Source organism: Orcinus orca, chromosome 20, assembly GCF_937001465.1.
Source record: "Orcinus orca chromosome 20, mOrcOrc1.1, whole genome shotgun sequence".
NCBI lineage: Eukaryota > Metazoa > Chordata > Mammalia > Artiodactyla > Delphinidae > Orcinus > Orcinus orca.
The window spans coordinates 9,954,019-9,974,666 of NC_064578.1; the positions used below are offsets into that span (position 1 = coordinate 9,954,019).

A 20,648-nucleotide genomic window follows, 5' to 3' on the forward strand; every position below is an offset into this window, starting at 1 on the left:
GCAGCGACCTCCAGCTTCACACACACACACACACACACACACAGGTTATTTGTTTCTGGATTCCATGCACAATGATGCACATTAAATCCACAGATTAGAAAAATAAATAACAGGAAGTAGAAATCCTCTGTAATGTAGATCGGGGAGAGCTGCTGTTAGTAGTTGGTATTTTACTACCTTAAGTCTTGCTCCCTGCTCCCCACGTAGGTACTAAAATTTACCAGTTTTTTTTTTTTTTCTTTAACCGAAAAGCTTCATAAAAGCAAATAGGATGCCTAACCCCAGAGAGAGACATAATCTGTGTTTTTATGTAACAAATATCTCCTGGCTTCTTTACACCCAGTGTCCTCCAAGCTCCCCTGGAGAACTCTAGCTTGGGTCAGCCCCACTGCTGATCTGCAGCACTGCAAAGTCAGATCCTCACCTTCTGAAGCCAAAGGGTAGAAAGGTCTCCTTTACTTGTTCCAGGACCTTCAAAGATGTGCAACAGGAATCTACAATGCAGGCCGAACGACCTGTTTTTCACATTAGCATATGTCATTGGGAAACACTCCAGAGTCCAAGTTCAAGGACATCTTAGAACAAGTTTTTTTTGCTGTGGAGTGAAGTTTAAAGTTTGTGGAATGTGTACTTGTCCCCACACTCTTTTGAGATTTCCTTCCCTTGTTGAGGCTGAAATGGTCCAGCTGTGCTCAGGAGTGGATGCTGTTTGAGCCCGTCCTGTGAGCCAAGCTGAACTAAGTGCTTCATGTACCTGACCCCATTTAATTCTCATGACAACTCAAAGGGCTGGCGGCTATTTTCATCCTCATCCTACATATAAGGAAAGTGGTGTGGTTACGTGAAGTTATGGCAAGATGGATCCAAGGACTCACGGGTAATAAATTAGTGGCAGGGCCAGGATTTCTGGAATCCATGTGGTCTGACTCTAGAGCCATACCCTCATTCACTGCAAGAGAGTGGGTCGTTCAACTGCTTCCATCACCTGCCCAAGGAGAATCAGGGTAAGCATTTGCTGTTCTTCCTAAGGGGATGCTCATTACATAGGATTTCTCATTTAATTCAACAATACTACAAGATGAGTGATGTTTTTCCCATTTTGCAGATAATGGAACTGACACTTAGAGAATAGGCACAATTCTAAGTAATGATTCCCCCCAAATCTCCCCGCATGATTCCCGCCCCCTGGTCGCCACACTCATGTATAATCTCCTCTACTAGAATGTGGGAAGAGCCTGTGACTTGCTTTCAATTAATAGAATATGACAAAGGTGAAGAGATTTTGCAGGTGTAGTTCGGGTCCCTGAGCAGTTGATTCTGAGTTAAGTGGGAGATTATCCCGGGTGGGCCTGGCCTAATCAGTCAACTCTATAAAAGAGGGTCCAGGCCTTCCTTGAGGCTAGAGAGATTGTTGTATTGACCTTGAAGAAATGGGCTGCCGTGCTGTGAGAGGCCTGTGAGCGCATGAGCGAGGTAGAGAGCTCTGGGGACAGCAGGGAAGACCACCTGCTGATACCTTGATTATATCCTGTGCAAAGGGCCCATATGAGCCACGTCCAGATTCCTGACCTACAAAAACTAGGAGATAATACAAGTGTGTTGCTTTAAACGCCTAAAGTTGTGGTGATGTTTTAGGCAGCAATAGAAGACTAATACGGAGACATTCTGCAAATTCCCCAAGGTCACGTCACCCAGCTTAAGAAGCAGATTCTAGACCAAACACTCAGAGCATCAGAAAAGTTGAGGGTTAGACCCATCATACCTGCACCTGGTTTAGTGCCCGGCATACGACTGGAACTCAGTCCACATGAAGCCAGGGTTTGAACCCAGATCTGACCTCTTCTGTTATTCCATGCTTTCTCCTGTCCTAACACATGGGCATGTCCTGCCGTGGAGCTGTGTGTCTGTGAGGCAAGCACCTCTTACCTTTGAACTTGATCTTCAATTATACAATGAATCTGCACATATTTACTGACTGAGGCTAAATTCTCTGCCTGACTTGGTAAAATAGGGTGGGAAATGTACAGCTCTTGTCCTGAAGTAGACACATTTTTTTTGAAAAAGAGGAGACAGATGCCCATAATGCAGTTATGATTAGCGATGCAGGTATTGGTAGGGGATTCAGTGCAGGAGACCACTTCCCCAGCGGGGGGCTGTGGTGCTAGTGCAGGGGGCCCCCCAGTCTGTACACCCACCTGACGGTTGACTGGGAACCGAGGAAATGCAGTGACACGTGTGTATCCACCTACATTTGGCCATCATCCATGTTTGTTCATGTGTTCCTTAGGATGAAGGGAGGTACAGGCATTGCTGGGCTGAAGATGTTCTTTCTTCTAATGGCATAACGTTTCTCCTCTAGTAGCTGCCCTGTGACCTTCTGGGAAGGGTTTTTAGTTCCCATGGAGGCTTTTAACAGAGAATTCTGGGGGGCACACTCTGGAGAACGCTGATCCAGGATCACCTAGTCCAGTTGCTTTTTAAAATTACCATTTAAAATTTAGTATATTTCTAAATTGAATATAATTCACATATCATAAAATTTGCCATTTAAAATAATAGCTCAGTGGTTTTTAGCACGTTCACACGGCTGTTCAACCAACACCACTGTCAAATTCCAGAACATCTTCATTGTCCCCAAAGGAAACCCCATCCACCCCACAGGAGGGAGACTGTCTGTTGCTGGCTGTGAAGATGGAGGCGGCCCCTTTGCAAGTACCTGAGAGCAGCCTCTGTGAGCTGAGGGCCCTCCCAGCCCACAGCCAGCCAGAAAACAGGACATTGGGTGACACAGCCTCAGGGAACTCTGCCAACAACACGAAAGAGCTCAGAAGTGGATTTTTCCCCAGAGCCTCCAAAAGAGAACCCCACTGACCTGACGTCTCCAGTGAGGCCTTGAATGAAGAGCCTAGATTAGCCAGCATGGACTTGTGACCAGCAGACTGTGTGATGACACATGACTACTATTTTAAGCTGCTAAAAAAAAAAAAGTCACTCCTTATTGCCTCCCCCGCCTCCCATACCTAATCTACGTTTTGTTTCTATAGATTAGTCTATTCCAGAAATTTCATGTGAATGGAATTGTCCAACATGTGGCCTTTTGTGTTTGGCTTCTTTCAATTAGCATAATGTTTCCAAAGTTCATTAGTCCAGTTGGTTTTAGACCGCAGGCTGCCTCAGAATCCCCTGGAGGTCTTACTAAAATGCAGTTTTCCTGGCTCTTCCTCTAAGATTTCTGGTTCAGGTGGCCTGTAGGGACCAAGAATCTACCCATCTGACAAGTTCTCTGGGTGATTCTGGTTCAGGCAGCCTGGGGGCCACACTTTGAGAACGCCCTGCCTGGGCTGAGGCTTTCACTCTGGGTATGAGAGGTCAAGGGTCAGGAAGGGAGAGTGACAGCCGGGAGGTCCCCCAGCTGACAAAGCCGGATCCAGGTCTTGGCCTGAGGCCTTCCGGCATCTCTGTCTCATTCACCAGACCCAGGACTCTGGGTTCAGCCCACAGGTGACCCTGAGTTTTTTTTTAAATAACCACTATCTGTAGGATTCTTTGGCATCTTTCTAGAACTCACAGTTCACCCCTTACCACCCTCCAAGAAGTTCTGAAGTGACTGGAAGGGCATTGGGCACGCAGACTTCTGTGAAAGACCCCAGCAGATCCAGATCCCACTGGTGTAGCTGAGGCCTGTGGCCTCATGGTGAAGCCACGTGTCTTCTGAGCCAGGGGTTGGGGCTTTGAGTCTTAACCAGATTTAGGCGTTCCAGATTCCGCAGATAAAAATGCAGGATGAATGCAATATGAATGCATTTCAGTCTCCTTTTAGTATGTCTCGTGCAATATTACCTTTTAGTACGTCTCGTGCAATATTTGGGACATATACTAAAAAGTTATTCATTGTCTAAAATTCAGATTTACCTGGGCCTCCTGTATGTTAGCTGGCAACCCACCAGCAAGGTGCCTCTTTAGTTCCCTGAGGGACAGCTGAGCTTATTGGTTGCCGGTGGTTGAGCACATGGACTCTGGGAGGTGACCTGGCTTGGGTCTGAATCCTGACAGCGCATGGCTGGCCATGGCACCAGGGCGAGTTACTGAACTTCTTTTCGCCTCACCTTCTTCATCTGTACAATGAGAGCATATAGTGAGAGGGTTAAACGAAATGATCCACGTGGAGTGCTTAGCGCAGTCTGCCGTGTGGAAAATGATAAATAAGTATTATTGGTGGTGATGTTGAGAATCCCTAAGACTCTTCCCAGCACCACAGTCAAAACTTTGATGGGGATCACTGTGCTTTCCTTTCTGGCACTCTTTGGTACCTCTAAAATTTAGCCCCTTCAGAGTGGTGGGGCCATCTTGGGGGGCCATTTAGGGGATTCTGTCTTGTTTCGGGACTGCAGGTGCTTGGCAGTGAGAAATGGGCTGTCGAAGTGGCTGATGGTTTCTGTTTCCATCTGAGTTTCCTGGTGTGGAGGAAACAAAACTTCTGCTGATGATTCATTGTTGAAGCTGGCTTTAGCCAGCATTTAAATAGAAACGACTGGCTGTAGCAAATACTGTCACCACCCAGAAGCGAGATCTGTCTCCCAGCTGTTGTGAGCACAGAGGATTTCTTACAGGCGAAACCAGGGCATTCGGTTACCTGCACTGGTGTGGCTTCTCAGCCAAGCGCTTGCCAGGAAGTCCGACCACACCGGCCTCCAGCCTCCCCGGCGGACCACAGCTTCTACAAACCCCGTTTGCTGAGAGCAGGTTTCCCTGACGTTTGGTATTCATAGCCCTGGGGCACCTACATTAAAGAACATTGGATGGCAGAGCGAGACGGCTACCCCCTCGCCAACTCGCTTTCAATCTTGATGATGGTGTGCAGGAGGCAGTTGGAATTTCATGTCGGTATGTCAGAAAATCTTTCGAAAACTTGCTAATCTTTTTTTATTAACAAGAAACTGGCCTCAAGCTCAGAGATTTCAATGGGCAATAGTTTTCAACCAGACTCCATTACTATATTTTATTATATTAATTTTGTATTGTTCTTTTGGTGAATTTTTATTTTGATATAATTTCCAGCTAGAGAAAAGTTGCAAACATAGTGTGGGAATTCCTTGGCCATCCAGTGGTTAGGACTCAGCGCTTTTACTGCTGAGGGCCTGGGTTTGATCCCTGGTTGGGGAGCTAAGATCCTACAAGCCCTGAGGCACGGCCAAAAAAAAAAAAGTTGCAAAAATAGTGTAAGGAACTCCTTTCTACCCATGACCCAGATTCACCTACTGGTTACATTTTGCCCCATCGACTTTATAATTTATTTTCTCTCTGCATATTTTTTTGGAACCATTGGAGAGAATTTTAGAGACATCATTCCTCTTTACACCTAAGTCTTTAAGTGTGTTTTTCCTAAGAACCAGGACACGCTTTTACATAGATACAATACAATTATCAGACAAATAAAATGAGACAATGCGATCTTGATGCAATGCTATTCTCTAACCTGCAGTTCGTATTCAGTTTCATCAAAAGTCCCAATAATGTCCTTTACGGCTCCTCCTTCCACTGCCACCCAGTCCAGAGTCCAATCCAGGGTCACCCACTGTCTTTACCTGTTCTGTTTATCATCTCCTTAGTCTCCTAATTTGTAATAGTTCTTCAGCCTTTCGTTGACTTCTTGCCAGTTTTGAAGAGTACAGGACATTTGTTTCTTTTTTTAGAACATTCTTCAGTTTGCGTTTGTCTGATATTTCCTCCTAAATAATTTCAGTTTTCATATTTTGTCGGGAATATCACAGAAGTGATAGTGTCCTTCTCAGTCCATCCTATCAGGAAGCACCTGTTGTCAATCTGTCCATATTGGTGAGAATGCCTTTGATCACTTGGTTAAGGTATTGCCTACCAGGTTTCTCAACTACAAAGTTATCATTTTTCCCTTTGTAATTAATAAATAATTTGTGGGAAAATATTTTGAGACTAGGTAAATAAACTGTTCCGCATCAAATTTTCATCAACTAGTTACTTTTCTAACTCTATCTTTTTTTTGTATTTATTTGTTGGCATTCTACTGTAATTGTCTATTATTTATTGGTGGACTCATAGAGTTTTATTTTATTCATGGTTTATATTGAATTACTATCATTATTTATTTTGAAGCTCAAATTTCTTGATATTTGGGCAGTGGGAGTCCCTAACCTGACTCCATTTATTAATGTTTATGACTACTCTCTATTTTCTATTCTTGGCAAACGGTTATTGATTTTCCATTTATGGTAGTAATTGAATTTTTAAAATATGTATGTATATTTTTAAATTAATTGTATTTAAATAAAAATATTAATTATATAATGATATATATAAATAATATTAAGAAAAGTATTAATGATACTTACAGTCCAGGTTTGACAAAACTCATGAAAAAGTTGGTATGCAAATAGCTGAAATCTGGGAAATACTGCTCTTGTATTATGGGGTATGTTGGTTCTATTTTTTTTTTTTTTTTTGGTACTTCAAATAGTTGGCCATTGTGTCCAAATTAAGAACTTGAAATGTTTCCAAAGTGCCTACATTTGGACACACACACTCTGTCCCTTATTGCTGCCTCTTATCCCTGATGTGAAATCAAGCCTTTGCCAGGCTGTACATCCTGACCTTCCTTTGGGAAATAAAGATGCTTATACACGGATACAGTCAGAAGATGAGCTACCTCAGTTACAACCCACCAGGTTATTCAAGGCCCAGTTCAAAAGCCCTCTTTTTATCAGGTAGGATTCTTTAGCTGCATGCAATAGAAATCAGGTCTGGCTAGCTTAAGCTATTTGTGTGGGATTGCTCACAGAATCCAAGACAAGTCTGAGGACCTAGGCTTGGGAAAAAGTAGAAACACAGGTGGCTTTGGGGATCTGGGTAGCAGGGAATCATGGGCGCCACTGTCAGGATGAACAGGCTCCATTCATTTTCTGTGTTTACATCTTTCTTCTTAAGCTTCAAATTACTTACTTGGAGGAACATCCCTGGTAGTCCAGTGGTAAAGAATCTGCCTTCCAATGCAAGGGGACATGGGTTCAATCCCTGGTCGGGGAACTAAGATCCCACATGCTGTGGGGCAGCTAAGCACACATGCCACAACTACTGAGCCCACGCACCTCAACGAGAGAGCCCGTGTGCCGCAAACTACAGAGCCCAGTACTCTGGAGCCAGTGTGCCACAACTACAGATCCCTCGTGCCAAACTAGAGAGGAAACCCGTGTGCCATAAATAGAGAGAAGCCTGCGTGCCACAACGAAGAGCCTGCATGCCACAACTGAGACCCAACGCAGCCAAAAATCAATCAATTAATTAATTAATTAAATACATAAATATTTTTAAAAATTACTTACTTAGGGGCTTCCCTGGTGGTGCAGTGGTTGAGAGTCCGCCTGCCGATGCAGGGGACACGGGTTTGTGCCCCGGTCCGGGAGGATCCCGCATGCCGCGGAGCGGCTAGGCCCGTGAGCCGTGGCCACTGAGCCTGCGTGTACGGAGCCTGTGCTCTGCAATGGGAGAGGCCACAGCAGTGAGAGGCCCGCGTACCGCAAAAAAAAAAAAGTTACTTACTTGGACAACATCCATTTGGCCTTCCCTGAGTCATGAATCCCATTGGCTAGAGGAGAACAGGACACCTTTCTTTTTTTTTTCTTTAATTTTATTTTTGGCTGCGTTGGGTCTTTGTTGCTGTGTGTGGGCTTTCTCTAGTTGTGGCGAGCGGGGGCTGCTCTTCGTTGTGGTGCACGGGCTTCTGATCGCAGTGGCTTCTCTTGTTGCGGAGCATGGGCTCTAGGTGCATGGACTTCAGTAATTATGGCATGCGGGCTCAGTAGTTGTGGCTCGTGGGCTCTAGAGCACAGGCTCAGTAGTTGTGGCGCACGGGCTTAGTTGCTCTGTGCCATGTGAGATTTTCCCAGACCTGGGCTCAAACCCGTGTCCCCTGCATGGGCAGGTGGATTCTTAACCACTGTGCCACCAGGGAAGTCTGAGAACAGGGCACCTTGATTCACAGGACCCTCAACACAACATGTAAAGGGCGTCGTCATTCCCCAAAGGAAAATTCGGTGCCACTGACGATCGCATTTTGCACCTATTGACTCCTTTAATACATACCACAACGTGATAACATCTTAATGTTATCATTCCCCTTTAACAGAGGAGGCAACAGAGGCCTAGAGATTAAATCACTTGTTCAAGGTCATGCAACTGTAAGAGTCAGGATTCAAACTCAGGCCATCTGTCTTCAGAGTCCCTGATTTTGACCACCACGCTACAAGTAGGGTGCAGTCAGTTATTGGCAGGCAAAACCTGGAGTGTCCCTTTACTTCCATCCCGTAGAAGCAGTCTTAGCCCTGGCCTACGTATCACCTCCCCCAGTTCTGCGCCCTAGAGCCCCCTGCATCTCTCCCTGTTAGGCTGCTAGCCTTTCCTGGCTGTTGGTGTCCCTGTCTCGCTCAGTGGGCTCTGTGCCAGCAGTGGCCAGGCTGTATTTATCTCTGAATCCTTCACAATACATAGAACAGGGCCAGGCACATAGGCAAAGCTTAGTAAATATTTGTAGAATTTAATTGAGTCACCTAAATATTGTTTACCTTACTAGAGATAGATAGACAGAGATGGAGATCCTGAGTGAGAATGGGGGCTTTTGATATACTCTTAATTTATCTAGTTAATAATTAAACACTCAGTGTCAATTTGATGGTGCATTGACTTCCTGCCTTGTTTATTGATTAATCTCGAAGGATCATTGGGATATTCCGACTTCTGCCCCCAAAGACAATAGACAAACCAGCTCTTACCATCAGCAGTCAACCTGAGCCTGAGCCTGGGCTCAGTAAATAGGTATTTGTGCTTGTTTTTGCAAAGGATGAAGAGACCAACTTTACTGCAGTTGTGTGATGGTCGTTCCCCTGCTTCACAGCACAGCCCTTTAACTCATCAGGGTTGCTGGGCCCCATCCTGCTGGCCTTGGATAGAAGGCCCCAGAGTCAGGAGAACAGCAATAATCCCTTCTCACTCCCTGGGTAGGCTTTTGAAAAGCTAAGAAGGGCTGGCCCCAGAAGTCATTTTAATTGATGCTAGCTTAGCTTTTGAATAATTTTTTCCAACTTATTAAGTGATACTGTGCATTTTCAGTGACTTGGGCATTAGAGAGAGTTTAGCTTGATGTCTGGGCCCAAATTCTGGAAACTCAGTGCTGTGTGTAGTTTGGAGCACTTCATTTAACTTCTCTGGCTCGCGCGCTCTCTCTCTCTCTCTCTCCCTCTCTCTGTCTCTCTGTCTCTCTCTCTCTATATATATACATATATATATATGTATATACTTTTACATATATATATATGTATATACTTTTTGTTTTTGTTTGTTTGTTTCTTTGGCTGCGCTGTGTGGCTTGTGGGATCTTACTTCCCTGACCAGGGATTGAACCCAGGCCCCTGGCAGTAAAAACGCCAAGTCTTAACCACTGGACCAACAGGGAGATCCCTGGCTTCATTTTTCATCAGTAAAGTAAGGATAGTATCACTTACTTTATCGGGTTGTTATGAGTCTTTGACAAGTTAATACATGCAGAATGCTGTCTTCATTTGGGTTCCCCTGAGGTAGCCCCCCAAGATGAGGACTTGGGTGCAGGTAGTTTATTTGGAAGGTGATCTCAAGAAGCAGGAGTGGGGGGGTGTAGGGAGAATGAGGTAAGGAGGGAAGAAAAGCCAGTGGACTTGCTAATGAATAAGTCACCATTGTGGGCACCTTGGGCTTGACCCCACTGAGGGGACCCTTCAGATACTGTGTGGAACATGGACAGGGAATCTGGGCATTTATCCACCATCTCCCATCCTTCACGGCTCAAGCTGCCTGGGGGCTGTTACTCCCACCGTCCCCAGTCCCCGCCACAGTAGTTCTGGCTTACCTTGGCACACTTGTGCCCTGTGGTACTGGAGGCGGGAAGCAGTCAGCTTGCCAGGAACTGTCTACAGCTGCAGTGGACTCTGGTGTCAGGTGAACCAAGACAAAGTGTGGGGAGGTGTCAGTGGTGACTCCCACAATGTGCAGAAAATAAAACTAAAAACAAAAGAAAAAGAAACCAACAAACCAAACCAGACAAACAAAAAAAGCAGTGTCCAGTGCACAGTAAGTGCTCAGTAGACTGTATCTACAGTGGACACTGTTTTAACTGTGCAGCATACTGTCCTATGGGGATCTACCTCTCTGTCACCTGATGAGGTTCAGGTATGAATATCAATCAGGTTGCCTGCACCTACTATGACCAGTCACAGGGGTGGGCATGTGACCCAGGCTGGCCAATCAGAATAGCCATCCCTCTGCTTCAGTGATTGGTTGATGGATGTGCATGTGACCCAAGCTGGCTAATCAGAACCTTCCTGAGAGTACCTTGATTCACACCAGAGCTAATGGAGAGGAAGGTCTTTGTCCTTGGGAGGGGGTGATGGGGAGAGAGGAGAGGAGAGGAGGGAACACCTCACCAGGAGGGTGTTAGGTTGGAACTGCTAGTCCCTATCTTCCCCAGCTTCTGGGAAGAAACCTTTCTATTATATGGAGTCCTGGGTTCTAGACAGAACTCTACTTTGGGACTGAGTGAATATGAGCAGGCTACCTAACCTCTCTGGAATTTAATGTCCTTAATCTGTAAGCAGGGATGATATCTACTTTTCAGGGTATTGTTTCGATTCAGTTAAGAGTACGTGTAAAATGCCTGGCGAATAGCAAATCCTCAGTAAATGTTAGTTTTGTTGTCATGCTTTGCCTTGACTCAACTTCACTCTATGGAAATCTCTAAGCTGGGGCAGGTTTTTGAAAATGATTGCAAGGTTTTTGAGCATGGGTGTTTGTGAGTATGCCCCATGGGTCGTTGTCCTATGTTGGTTTTGACTCCCAGCTCCAGAAGGTAGTGATTTACTTTGGGGGGGCCTCCCATGGACATGTCCCCATTTCTCCAGAAAAAGCCTGCCTCACCAGTCCCTCATTGTTTCACTCCTGGAAGGGAGAGGTGTTCTTTTTCTCCCACTCATGCCAGTTTAGTGGCCGCTTGACCAGATAGACTACGGATGGGCTTTGGGGGACTAGCTAAAGAACTGTGATTCCAACATGCCCCCCGCATCTGATCTGCCTCCCAAAACTGGACCAAGTAAAATAATCATGTTCATTTGGGGGAGATTTCCCATGGTCACCTCTTACTTGAGCACATTCTCCAGTAATCCCTGGATTAATCCCTTTGCTTTTTGTACAAAATCCAGAACCTTTGAAGGGGTATTAGTAGATTTCTATAATCCAGTCTTATTCATCTTTTGTCTCTTCTCTCGATGCACGCAACAGCTAAATGGACCATTCCATGAACCTGCCCTGCACTTTCCCTCTAATGTGCCTAAAGTTGGTTTCTTCTCCTGGACCGCTTTCCTCCCCTGCTCCTGATGGACATTGTTCATCAAATACAGCACTGTTCACCACTCAACCCAGCCAGCTCTCAGTACCAAGGCAGGCTCTACAGATAAATTGCCATTTGCATGCAAGATAAAACTTACTGTTGTTACATTCTTCAGTGGTAAACTCCTGAATGGCTGGAAGAGACTATGTATTTATTTTTCCCGCTAAAACACTAAAACTATTGTGTTGAGAACATGCTAGGTATTTGATTAGTGTTTGATGTGAATGAAAAACCATGTTTTGAAAGCATCTGCCATGTGAATTCTAGACTGGAACTTGTAGGTCATGGTTTCAATCTGGTTACACACTTTCACATTTGATTTTCATAATGATTCTAGGACCTAGACAATATGATCCTCCCCATTTCAGTATGGGAAAGCTCAAATGCCAAGCAATTTGCCCAAATTTGATTCCCAGTTTGCAAGACTCCAGAGTTGGTGCTCTCAGTCTCTGCACATGTGGGTGCATATGCCTGTGGTATGTTGGGGTTTCACTCACCCCTATCTGAGTCACTCCCGTGTTTGGGTGTTTGGGAGCCAATTTGAATAACCCATAGGACCTGTTTCCCAGCATCTTTGCTTGGCTGGTAGTAGGAACTCTGCTCATTCTGCTCAAGGCAGAGAATGCAAAAACATTTATGTCTTAGACAGTTTAGGCTGCTCTAACAAAGTATCATAGACTGGGTGGCTTATAAACCACGAAACATTATTTCCCAGTCTGGAGGCAGGAATTCTGAGATCAGAGTGCCAGCGCGGTCAAGTTCTTGAGAGAGCCTCTTCTGGGTGGCAGACTGTCAATATCTTTTTATCCACACAGGAGAGAGAGAGAGAGAAGCAAGCTGTCTCTCATGAACTTATAAGGGCACTAATCCCATTCATGAGGGTGCCACCCTCATGACTTCACCTAATCCTGATTACCTCCCAAAGGCCCACCTTCTAATGCCTTCATGTGGGGGAGGGGAGGGTTTCAGCCTATGAATTTCAGCCTATGAATTATGGACATTTAGTCCATAACAACTTATTTCTTTTCCCACAAGCAAACCTGGAAGTGAAATATTGAGGTCTGTATATTATCTGTTTTTTGTTTTTTTTTTTTTAAAAGAAGCTACTGAATATTTCCTAAGCATCCCATTTTCCCAGCCCTGGCAAACAGGAGTAAGGAAAGGAAGCTAATGTTTATCATGCTCACTAGGTATCAGGCACTATGCTGTGTGCTTTCATTCTCATGAACAACACCCACTCAGCTTAAAAGACTGCATTCAGGCATCACCTCCTCCATGAACACTTTCCGGGACATCATCTTCCATCACAGAGTTGGCCCCTCCCTACTTTGCACCCCACTCTGCCCCCTAACATTGCCTCTCTGAATCCTTGTTACATATCTTGGTGTCCATTTCTGCCCTTCCTCTAGACCTGCTGTACAAGATGGAAGAGCATCAGGGAACCAACATGCTTGTTAGGAGTCACTTTCATCCAATGATGCTTGGAACTTAATGGAGAAATACACCTTCCTCACCAAGTGGGACAGCTCCATGGTCTCCCACAGCGGTCACCTACTCACCAACCCACGCTGAAGTGGCTTCTTCCCTTCCTGTTTTACATTCCCTCTCCCCAATCCGTGCTTCTTGGGATCACCTCCCAGTACTGCTGACTTTCAAATCCTTGTTTCAGTGTCTGATTCTGGAGGACCGAAACCGGGGCAGGGGAATCAAGGAACTTGATGTCTATCTCTGCACCCCCTTTAGGCTCATCTTATATCCCTCCTCCCACTGAACCCTACATTTACTCTTTGTAATCACCTGCCACATCCGCAAGCTTTCATGTCACACCATTGTACATGCTTGTTCTCTCCCACGGAAATCCAAGATTATTCATTTGTCATTCAAAGACCTCCATGCCCAGTTGGGACTTCCCATCATGCCTTTCTCCAGCTCCACTCCATTTCCACGTGAGTGTATTTCACCTACTGTTGTACTCTCCTTTCTTCCTATACGCCCTTCAATGTTCCCACCTTCTTGCTTTCACACTAATGTTTCCTTCTGCCCCAAATGGCTTTTGAAAGGTTTACCTCCATTTGTGCTCTAACCTCACCCACATGGCTAAAAAGAATTTTGTTCCCAACTGCAAGACCTCTTCCCCACTCTCAGACTTATAAGGGAAGATGTGGATTTTAGTTTAGATTCCAGTTTTTCTTGCTGGACTGTGTTTACATGTGACAGCACACCACCACTGGCTATGTGAGGCCATGGGCCTTATATGGAGTACATGAGCATTAAATGAGAACATAATGAGAAAATCCTTTGCACAGTGATCTTGTAAGAATTTCACTGACAAGGTGACTAACTGTTCTACCTTGTAAATTCGGGTTTATGTATGTGGTGTTTTATTGACATGGGACCTAGCTCTAATTTTTTTGGCTTCCTGCTGAGAAATATAGTAAATACAGCCAAGCCTCCCTAATCATGAATTCCTCCTTCATGAAATCTTTCCCCTTGGATATTCACTTTTGTGCATCTCTTTGATAACCTTGAGGATGTTAGATCATGAAAATGAAAATGGTTGAGGTGTGTGAGTTTTGAAATCAGCACTTCACTGAACACTTGGATCGAGGGCCAGACAAAAAAATGCTTCTTGGTGTGCATATTATTTGCTACAAAGCAAAACAAATGGATAAACATATCCTTGAAATCAGAGGAAAGGGAATCCCTGAACCGTTTCTAGTGAGAAGGGATGGTCATTGAAATGCATTGCATTTTACCCTTATTTAAGCCAAGAAGCATGGTGGGGTGGTTAAGAGCGTGGATTCTACCTTGGCTCCAGATCCTGGCTCTGTCACTTCCCAGCTCTGTGGTCTTAGTGCAAAACCTCAGTCTTCAGTTTTTTCACCTATAAGATGGGCGTAATGGTAAACCCCACCTCTCAGGGCTGTTGGGAGGGTAAGAGAGTATACATATAAGCGCACACACACACACATATATACACATATATATCTTTTAATAGTGTATAGTAGGTATCATAAATACTATTATAATTATTGTTATTCTTGTTATCATTACTATTATTACATGATGCCTTTAATAGTTCTTTTATTTAGTGGTGTCTTATTTTCTTGCTTGAGGGAAGCCGAATGTATTTTTAAGGGCTTATTTCATCTTGACTCCTGTTTTCTATATATAGCCTTTAGTTTCTCATCTGAAGATTCTTCTATGACATGTTTTTTATATTTTCTTTTTCATTCACCCATGCCTTGTGTTTTAATATTGGGGCCATTTTTGCAACAACTATGTATGTGGAGTAACACATGCCAGGCGAGGTTATGCTATGCTGAATACTTTATTCATATTTTTTTATGTAAACATAATTTGCTTTGTAGGCACAATATAACAGAAGCTCTAAAGCCACAAATACGTTAGACAATGTTTCAGTTCCCTCCGATCAAACGTTGATTACTGAGAAGCCTTCACAGTTCCTTTAAGGCAACCTGAGACGTTCTGTGTACTTCCTTCAGAAAAACAGTCAAGTGACAGCAAACAAGATGCTTCGAACGAGAGTGTGTTAAACAGTTAATTTTGATACTTTAATTTTTTTCCCTATTCTTCATGGCATAAGTTGGTCTTATTGGTCAAACACTAGTTTTCTCTTCTCATTCTGTATACCAAGGAGACAAAAGGGTTTTCTTTAATTAACCAGCATAATTTGTGATTATTGTCTAAACCTTATAGTTGAAAAAACAGATTTGGGGAAGAATGTCTTTTCATGCTAATCCTCTGGACATAACAAAGGCCGTTTGGATTCTGAATGGGGAGTTCCGTCTCCCCTGGCAAATAAGAGGCCTGGTATGGCCAGTGGGTCTCTGCTCCTCCAGCCCTAAAAACTGCCATCTTTGGCCAGCTCACCAGGAATGTCATTTGGGTAACGGCTCCTCTTAAGACCTCACTGAGGGCTTGGTTATGGGAAAAACATGACCAATAGTACTGCATTTAGCAAACATGTTGGGGGGATACAACCTCTACGTTATCTTTCTAAGTGACCCAGAGGAGAGAAGTTGATGTTGGTGTGTTCTTTTGAGATGCTCTCATCCCTGGGCTCATGAGGTGGCGCTGCCCTCTCTCATCTTCATAGCTTACGTGTGCATTCACAGTGAGGAGACACTTCCTTCAGGTGAATATTTGGCATAAATAAGTCATCATCACAAGCTCAGGATAGGAAAAAAAGAACATGACTAATGAGGCGACATTTGTTACCAATGGACTTAGGGAATAAAACAGGTAGTTGCTGAAATGCATTCATTGCTATCTTGGGGGAAGTGTGGGGTGTACCCTAAGGCTCATTGGTGGAGAGGTCGGGCAATGCAGGAGCCCTTGGAAGTCTTCCAGAACGCAAGTGAGTTGGGCTGCCAACACCGCGGGCTCCTTGTGTCTCCGGTTTGGTCTATGAGTGGTGGAGTCCACCCTCTGGGCCAACAGGACTGGGAGACGTGGTGAGGAGCGCCCCCCCCCCCTTGGAGACACTGGGCCTCTTGTCCCTCCAGAGGGACTGTTCACCTCAAGCCGCGTCAAGTGTGGTGGGGCCGGGGCGGGGGGGTTTCCTTAGGAGTCTGGGAGCTGGGAAATTAATCAGGGTTGTGCGATCAAGGAATTTGGTACCGGATTTCCAGAAAGCAGGGCCTTGCAAAGAGTGTGCACCATAATTTTATATTTCAGAGGAGAGGAACACATATTTGGCATCAGGTACTAAACATCGAGTTTTGTATCACTAGTTTGTGACACGTTGGAACACGCTTTGGCAAGAAGAAAGATACTCACTGATTTTTTTTCCCCCAAATATGGTCTACAAAGGAGATCTTTCTTGGGGGATCCAAGGTAAAGGCTGCTATTCAGTACCAGGAAATGAAAAGAGCAGAATCGGTAATGCCAATGGCAAGTGTGCAAACATAGGCGAGTCTCAGTAATGACTTTGAAATAGTCCCACACCTGGTGAGTTTTCTTAAAATTAAATATATGTGGCGGGGAGAGGATTTTGCTCATGAGATATGGTTTCAGAGGAGGGACCTCTGTGGCTGGTCCTCATACTTTGGCTGTTGACCCATCTTCTATCCTGAAATATCCACATCTATCTCCCTGTGTTTATGGTTAAGAACCGGTGAAGGAATCAAGCATCAGAGGGTGAGGGGAGGTTGGTTTAACCCTTTGACCGTGAAACACCTGAATGAATGTAAGGAGGTTGCCTCTTCAATGGGAAGTAGGACAGTACACCTTGGAGAGATCCTAAACTTACGGGCTTGTGAAAACCTCTCCTGGCCTACCCTCTTTCCGCCAGCCAAATTGGCAAGCGCTCTTTTCAGAAGCATGGGCGGCTGGCAGCAAAAAGTGTCATTGGCCTGAAGAATTCTAGGACAGTGCTCTGTGATAACACCTTTCAATCCAAACTTGTCTTTGCCCATGTCTGGTCTCTTAAGCAATGGACCTGTGGACTTGTATCAATTTGCAAGGCTGTTCTAGAACTGTCGAGAAGGACCCAAAGATGGATGGTTTTGAAACAGGGGAGTGGGGAGAGTGTAACACACAGATGGGGGAAGGACATAATACTGCATGGAATGGGATTGGCACTTAATTTCAAAAACAACAGTGATCAACAGCTTTTTAGCTCAGCTGACAGCAGACAGACACAGCACACACTGGACTACAGCATTTGTTCACTGGGGCGCAGAAGAGATCTCTCAGCCGGGTCCTCTTTCTCCAGAGCATCCTCACGCCCTCCTGCCCGGGCCCCGGGTTACTGGATGAAGGGCGTCCTCTCCTTGTTCTCACTGTCACCCTCGTGGTCCTCCTCCTCTTCGCCCGCCTCGCTGGTCTCTGTGCTGTCATTGGCCATCTGTAATGCAGCAGAGGACTTCTTAGAGGGTTCTGCAGTCTGTCTCCTGCCTTCTTCAAGCATCTGATGAAGGCCCTTGGGAAAGATTTCTCTGAGGGCTGAACGCTAGGGTCACGTGATTCCTCAGGAAGGCAGTGTGGTACCAGGTGACTTGTGTTGGGCGCCCTAAGACGCAGGCTCTGAGAAAGCATTTGACTGCAAGTATTTGGAATTGGGGAGATGATTCCAGAGCTTGGGAGATGATCCCAGGAAGCACAGGTCAGAGTGAGGAAAGGAGACAGAAAAGGCAAGGAAGCTGGCACGGGATATGTTAATAGGTCCTGCCATGGGCAAATGGGCTCAGTCCTGCTGGGGACCACTGGGGGACAGTGGGGGACACGTGAGCAGGGGAGAAGCCAGGGAGTGCCGATTTTGTGCATAACCCAAGCCTCTGCCGTGGCCAGGGGACGCGCTCAGGCAGAGAGGGGCGGCGGCCAGCAGGAGGACAGCACCGGCATGCAGGGGAACCATGAGTGCCGGGGGCTTGGGTGGGCATTGACAGCGTCCACTGCGCCGACCGGCCAGGGTCCAAAGCCTGATGCTGTCACTTGCTAGGAGCCAGAAGCACACTAGTAACAAATGTGGGTTTATCCACTTTGTTGTCTATATTCCCCCATGGGAACGTCCTTTCTGTGAAGATGTGGACTCTTTCTGGTCCTGTCTATCCATCCATCCATCCATCTACCATCTATCTACCTACCCACCTACCTTCTTGTCATTGCTAGTACCTGGCACACTTGCCACACCTCTCTGAGCCTCCATTTCCTCCACCGTTAGGACGAGGATAAACCCACCTGCCTTATAAAGTTGTCATGGGAGCCAAGTGAAACAAAGGGAAATGATGTACTTGAAGCATCTGGCAAATTGCTGAGCACACGACAGATGCTCACAACATCCTAGTCCTATCCATTTACAGCCCCCTTCGTGAACGGTGCCTCGGAGTTCTCTTCTTGTCCTAGACCCTGAGCTAGGTAATTTCCCTTGACCCCTGAACCTCTGCTCTCCCCACTTATTCTTACAAACAGGAATCATCTCCTGAATCTCAGTCCCCCCGCCCGTACCACACGGCTGATCTGGAGCTGGACTTCCCTCTCGGCCACAGCACATGCAGCGCCGTCCCTCCACCCGCCTGCCTACTCAGTGCCTGCTTTTCCTTTTGTGCTCAGCCCGCTTCCTCAAGGAAGCCTCCCCAGACTTTCCTCACGGGAACAGACCCCCTCCTGCGAGCCCTTCTTTGTGGCCCGGATCCAGAGCTGCAGTGTCCCATTTCTACGTATGGCTTGTTGATGGTTGTCCACCTGCCCCACCTCTGGATCTGTGCAGTCTGGTGGCAGTCTCTGTGTCGACCGCCACACTGCAGAGCCCCTCAAGGGACCCTTGCAAGAGTGTCTGGGATGTGAGTGTGACATGCTTCACTACTGGTGGGGTCCCTGCGTGTAAGGGTATTGTCCTGGTAAGAGAAAACAAAAGCCATGGGCCCATCAGGAGGCATTTCGGAGGCAGGTGGCATCATGCTGTTGGGTATCTGAATGTGAATTTATTAAATTTTACCAGGAATTCCTCCCGCTTGTGCAGCCAAGAGTGAGCAGGTGTAATAGACACGGGTGTGGTCTTGTCCTCTCCTGACCTCAGATTGCTCCTGAAACGTTCTCACCGGAGCGTTTTCCTTTCTTTATTAGCGTTCATCCCATTTGTGACTAATCCCTCACTTGCACATTCGTTTCATTACCTCTGGTCTCCCCCCACCAGCCCCAGCCCAGCAGAGGGCTTCCTGTACTTCCCTCCATCCCACCTGTGCCTACACCAGATAAACCGTCTGGTGTTGAACTGAGCGGATGCCTCTGCTTTTGACTCACCAGCGGAGTCGGGGTCTTTTCTACATCCAGAATTAACTTTCCAATGTTCCCTCGGTCGTGGATCCGCTGCATGGCCTCCTTCACCTGAGAGACAGGGAGAGAAAGCGCCAGTTAGATGAGATGTCGCCCAGGTGGCAAGAGGCCTGGAAAAGCCAAACCACCCTCTGTCCACCAGGGGGCGCTGCGGTTCAAGTTTAGCAGCTAAACTAGCAATGGTTTCCAAAAGCGCGTGCAAATAGATTCTGGTTGTCACTCACACTGTCTGCAAGCGACTCGGTTTCCTGAGTCTAAAAAATGAGAGTGATAGCTCCGGAAATAAAAAGATGAACATTTCTTAAAAAAAAAAAAAAGGCTGGGGGAGGAGGGTCCTATAGAATTCCAAGAGTTAACACGCTGCCCAGGGGCCAGGAACATTAGCCAGAGTAAATTTTGACCAATTAAATTATTTTTCAAGGGTCATTTTCGCCCTGCTTACCTAAGTGTTATATAACTCTGATTCGTAGTTTGGCTAAAATGACCCATCACCGAGGCTGAACTACATTCAGGAAAATTCCCATGGTTCCTGGTTATTGAGTGGAAATTTTGTTTCCACCTAAGCAGAGGTTTCCCCAGAACTAGTATTCTCCCCAGTGAAGAGGACCTTCTGTTTCTTTTCAAGTGATGGGAGCTTGTCAGACAAATATCAATACATAGACGCCTCCTGGGACCCTCTGAAAAAAGCAGGTGTGTGATGTAATCTGATGTAGCCTTTGAGCCTTTCATTCTGTTGCTGTATGGAAAATGAACTCTAGGGGGTGCTGTGAGGATAAAATAAAATAAGGAAAGGGCAACAGAATGCCAGGGCTTGGCATGGGTAAGTCCTCCACATCTCTTAGTGAAATCTAAATGGAAATGCAACATTTCTTGATTTTAAAAAATGCGATAGATCTAGTTGAAATATTTTTCCTTAAGTCTCGGATTTTTAAGTATTTTTGTTCATGCATTCATTCAGTGCACAAATGTTCACTACATGTTGCTTATAGGCTAGATGCTATGGTTTATTTTAGGCATATCTTTTATTGATAGCATATGTTTTCATTTAGTTTTTTTAATACATAAATTTATTTATTTACTTATGGCTGCGTTGGGTCTTTGTTGCTGCACCTGGGCTTTCTCTAGTTGCAGCGACCAGGGGCTACTCTTCATTGCAGTGCGCGGGCTTCTCACTGTGGTGGCTTCTCTTGTTGCGGAGCATGGGCTCTAGGTGTGCGGGCTTCAGTAGTTGTGGTGCACGGGCTTAGCTGCTCTGCGACATGTGGGATGTTCCTGGACCAGGGCTCGAACCTGTGTCCCCTGCATTGGCAGGCAGATTCTTAACCACCGCACCACCAGGGAAGTCCATTTAGTTTTTTTTAACTATATCTGAAAGTATTTTCTTTTAGTTGGCAAGTTTCTCCCATTC

The 20,648-nt window shown here is 45.7% G+C and overlaps 1 protein-coding gene and 1 long non-coding RNA gene across 2 annotated transcripts in view; one reads left to right on the forward strand and one right to left on the reverse strand.

Annotated features, from left to right (window-relative positions):
• LOC125962758 (uncharacterized) overlaps positions 1-20,648 on the forward strand; it is a 238,612-nt gene that overhangs the window by 87,185 nt on the left and 130,779 nt on the right. The gene's annotated exons all lie outside the window — the stretch shown is intronic.
• Positions 14,416-20,648, reverse strand: part of VAT1L (vesicle amine transport 1 like) — a 146,330-nt gene continuing 140,097 nt past the window's right edge. Inside the window, exons 8-9 of the mRNA XM_004280123.2 lie at positions 19,208-19,291; positions 14,416-17,312 (exon numbers count right to left, since the gene is read on the reverse strand). Of these exons, the coding sequence (XP_004280171.1) occupies positions 17,214-17,312; positions 19,208-19,291 (183 nt within the window). The 3' untranslated portion in view covers positions 14,416-17,213. The remainder of the gene's footprint in view (positions 17,313-19,207; positions 19,292-20,648) is intronic.